Source organism: Condylostylus longicornis, unplaced genomic scaffold, assembly GCF_029603195.1.
Source record: "Condylostylus longicornis isolate FDR11 unplaced genomic scaffold, ASM2960319v2 ptg000020l, whole genome shotgun sequence".
NCBI classification, from domain to species: domain Eukaryota; kingdom Metazoa; phylum Arthropoda; class Insecta; order Diptera; family Dolichopodidae; genus Condylostylus; species Condylostylus longicornis.
The window spans coordinates 619,250-624,021 of NW_026577989.1; the positions used below are offsets into that span (position 1 = coordinate 619,250).

A 4,772-nucleotide genomic window follows, 5' to 3' on the forward strand; every position below is an offset into this window, starting at 1 on the left:
ATTTTCATAAACCAATACAATAATGACATTTTAGTATAAAGGTAAAAAAGTAGTAAAAATCGCTTTGCAGTACCAAAGTAGTACAGAATGCCAAAATGTAGTAAAATACTACAATTGTAGTAAAATTAACAACACTGATACTGAAATAAATTAAAGATAGAAGAAATATGTACATTATAATGCATCGAAAAAATTATGACATTAATTTGTTACACCCCTGCTATTTTATCATTTGTTTTTATTTTGCACGTGTGATTTTGACATTTTGTACGTTCTTAAACATTGTATATTTTTTAATTTTTAATTTGGATTGAAAATATTTCTTTTAATACCTTTAAAATAGTTTTTTATCTGCTTTGGGAGAAATAATCATCTCTCGAATCAAAAGGTAATGGTTAGCATTAAGTGTGTAATGTCTTTATTCTCCTAAGTGGTTTTTTTTGATAAAATTTTAGATGCATGATAATAAGGAGAAAGAACCTCGAAAAGCATTAAAGGCTTTTTGCAAAAAATTAATGAAGGTTACAGGTAACGCTGAAGATTTTTTAGAGTAAGTTTTCAATTGCAATTGACTCAAAGGGTATTTTATTATTATATCAATTAATTTATTTTAGTCCCACGCCTGTTAAGATTCAGGAAATCACAAAATTTTTGAAGGATTTTTATAATTTTACAACTAATCAGTCAAACGTTGCAAAAGAAAACAATGAAATTCTGCCAGAATTGGTTTTAGAATCAATGGACACAGAATGCATATGGCAACAATTAGAAATTCGTAATAATTATGAGATGACGGTAATTTTAGAAAATGTTTCAAAGGCTCTTGCGATCCCCGAAAATTCTTTGCATTTTAAAATTAAAAGTGAAGAAGATGAAAGCAATTTGTCTACCAATGGTGCAAGCATAGACCAAGAAAATATCGCTAATAAACAAAGTGGGAGTTACAATGAAGAAAATTCACCTAATTTGAAAAAGGAAAAAGTAAAACCTGTTAAAAAAAAGAAAAACAAAGTGAAACCATCAGTAGTCGATGACAAATTTTTTAAACTTAGTGAACTCGACGAATTTTTGACACAGGAGGATAAAAAAGAAATGAAAAGAAGTTCTAAGAAATTTGGAGAGAATGAAGAATATGATGGTATAGATTTTTTCTCTGAAGAGCTTGGAGCAGGAAGTGAAGTAGAAGAGGATGAAGAAAATGTTAATTATAAGGATTTCTTTGATGATGCCAGTGGAAGTGAACATGATGTTGAAAGAGAAAACCTGGCCAATGAACAGGATTCCGATAGGGAAGGTTCAGATAATGATTCTAAAGATGCTGAAAAGTCTGTTGACAAGGCTCAAAATATCAACCACGAGGAGGATGACTCTGAAGAAGAAGAAGTAGATAATGAAGAAGAAGAAGAGCAGGATGATGAAGAAAATTTTGACAAAAATATGGAAAAGAAACAAAATAGAAACGGTTTGGAAAGCGATAGTGAAGATGATAATGAAGAAGATTCGGAAAATGAGAGTCAGTCTTCCAAAGGCAATATTTCCGACAAAGACGATCCAAAATCATCATATGAATTACGACAAAAGAGATTAAAGGAACGCATAACAGAATTAGAAGATAAAGCATTGTCTGAAAAACCATGGCAATTAAAGGGTGAAATTAAAGCAACCAGTAGACCCCAAAATTCTTTATTGGAAGAAGTTTTGGAATTTGACGCAGGTACTCGTCCAGCGCCAATCATAACACAAGAAACTAATTTAAAATTAGAAGATATTATACGACAACGTATCAAAGATCAATCATGGGATGATCCTGAAAGGAAAGTAAGACCGGTCAATATTCCCCAAGATTTCCGTAAAAAACTAGTTTTAGATGGTGAAAAAAGCAAAGAATCTTTAGCCCAGATATACGAGAAAGAATATCAAAAGCAAATAGAAAAATTGAATAATGGTGAAGATGCTACTGAAAATGAAGAACTATCTAAAGAACACAAAGAAATACAAGTTATGATGGAAGATTTATTTAGAAAATTAGATGCTTTATCAAATTTCCATTTTACACCCAAGCCGGCATTTGCAGAACCAAAAATTATTACAAATACACCTGCCATAACAATAGAAGAGGTGGCACCGATTGCGGTTAGTGATGCTCAATTATTAGCTCCTGAAGAAATAAAAAGTGGTTCTAAAGGAGACGTTCTGGGAAAATCTGAACGTTCAAAAACTGACAAAAATAGGGAAAGGCGCCATAAGAAACATTTCCAGAAGAGAGTTTTTAAACAAAAGGAAGAACGTGAACTACAAAAACAGAAAGCTGGAATTCCACTAACAAAGAAAGAAGATAAAGAAAGAGCTCTTAGAAATGTTATAAAAAATAGGAATATTTCTAAAGTGAGTAAAATCAAATTTCATATCTACATAGTATAAATAAATTTCATATTTTTTTTTTTCATATCTACGTAGATGACTGAAACTTCTGATAAAACAATAAAATCATCAAAATCATTTTTCAATCAATTGCAAGGTGATACAGAATTGGGTGTTAAAGTTAAAAGGAAAAAAGGAAATAAATTTGGTGACAATTCAGATTTATCAGCGAAAAAATTAAAATTATAGATAAATTTTTCAGAACACTTGTATTTGTACATAATCGAGTTTAAAATTGCTATAAATAATAAAAACTAGTTTTACATACATAAATATAAGATTTCGTTAAAATATTATAATGTTTCCTATGTTTTTTAAATTCTGTATATTTCTTATAAATATGTAAATACGTTCAGATATTCAGCGCAAATTTCTATTATTTAAAAGAATAATCTTTTGAAAGTTGTACGGAAAACATAAGAGGAGTATCAAAAAATTAAAAATGCTGATTAAGAATATGATTAAGTATGATTTTATTAAGAAAACGTTTATGATATCCGAGAAGACAATATAAGTAGATAGCTTTTAAATAAGCCATGACATTGAGGAGGAGCAATAGAAAAATTTTTTGTATTAATAAAAATTTCTTGAATTTTTTACAAATGAAAATTTTTAATATCTATTATAGATTTTATGAGTAATTATTTATAATATTAGCAATATTCAATTATTTCACTAGAATATTTTATATGAATTGTGTACCAATTACGAACCGTTGTAGTACAAGCATGATTTTTTCATGTTAAAAATATTCATTCATTATCCTTAATTTTTAAAAAATGCGAAATTTTCTTTTTTATTTATTTGAGTATGTGCGTATATATGTAAATATATATTTTCTTTTATCATTCGATATAAATTTAGAATTTTTCTCTTTATAAAAAATTCCTTAAAAGTTTTCATTTTAGCATTTTCTTTTTTGTTGAAATTTCAAAGAAAATTGGAAAATTTCATGCATACAATGGTTGCAAAGTACTGATATACAAGTACATATATAGTTTGTTATATGGAATAATGACATTAGATTTTCTAACGTGTTATAGGGAATAAAATATATTCTAATTTAATTAAAATAAATGTAACGAATGTATGCATTAAAATACTTATGAGTATAATGGTACATACGTATTCAAATATATTATTTAATATATTCGTAAACTTAATACGTTCAAAAAAAAAGTAAATTAATAATAAATACCTCCAAAACTTTTTCTCTATTCTTAAGTTCATTTTGGTTTTGCTTTTTTTTGTGTATTTTCAAAAACTTTTACCTACATAGGTAGTACATTAAAATAAAAAAAAAGTAAAAGAAACAAAAAGACGAACTTGAATTTAAGTAGTTTGAGAATGTGAGAAAAAAAAAACTTAACAAAAACTTAATAAAATAAAATTTATATACCTACATACACAATATTCTTGTTCACATTATTTTACGTGCGTGAAGTTCAAGATTATTTTCTTGTTTTCCCGATTTACTTGTAAATAGTATAAGTAATCATACAATATGAATATTTTATTTTTTTGGTTTCTTACAAACAACATTGAAGTATATTAGAGCTATGATCTGGGTAGATATCAAGATTTTGATTAACTTAATCATTTCAAATTTAATTTATGCATTTTAAAGATTTAGATATTTGTTTGGAACAATAAATTTTGAAAGTGCGGTAAATAAAATGGAAGGTGCGCAAGTGCGGTGTGCGATAACATTGACTTACATTGATCAAATTTGGTAAGGGATCAGGCAGACATGCAATTTTTAGTTTTGTAATTGCTACTTGATTAAAAAAATACATCTAACAAACTAAACTAAAGCGTCAATTCAGATTAAATACGTTAAATGCAAATTGTAATCAGTTTGTTGAAAAATTATAAGCTGTTTGCTTAATTGTATGCCAGCATACAGTTGCATGTGAGTGCGCTTGATTATAACTCTTTGGAATACAAATAAGTAATTAAACAATTGCAAAACTGATAGTTGCATGTTTATCTGAGCTCTAATTTGTAATTTTATTAACAATTTCCAATTTTGGAACTTTCAGTGTGAATTTATGGGAAACACGCTTCCTTGACATGGGAAGTTTTATAATTTTGTAGAAATATTTTAGTGTGTAATGCGTGCCCACAATAAAATTGTTAAAAATTCTAGATGGTTTGGGAAAGTTACAAAACGTTGTTATTTATTTTTAAAGAATAAATATATGTATATAATATACATATAAATATATGTACATACATACAATCTATGAACATTTTTGTTGATTTTTTCTTCTCTATTAAAAAATATTTTTCTTAAATGTTTAAATGTTTTTTTTTTTAAAGAATCTATGTGCATACTAATAATGTTGTTA

General features: G+C 27.1%; 1 protein-coding gene across 1 annotated transcript; it reads left to right on the forward strand.

The window, feature by feature from the left end:
* Positions 1-250: 250 nt before the first annotated feature.
* On the forward strand, positions 251-3,129 carry LOC129606670 (U3 small nucleolar ribonucleoprotein protein MPP10). Its single transcript, XM_055517101.1, has 4 exons — positions 251-388; positions 456-550; positions 615-2,385; positions 2,458-3,129. The coding sequence occupies exons 2-4, from the start codon at positions 456-458 to the stop codon at positions 2,608-2,610; spliced, it is 2,019 nt and encodes a 672-aa protein (XP_055373076.1). The 5' UTR covers positions 251-388; the 3' UTR covers positions 2,611-3,129.
* Positions 3,130-4,772: the final 1,643 nt, after the last annotated feature.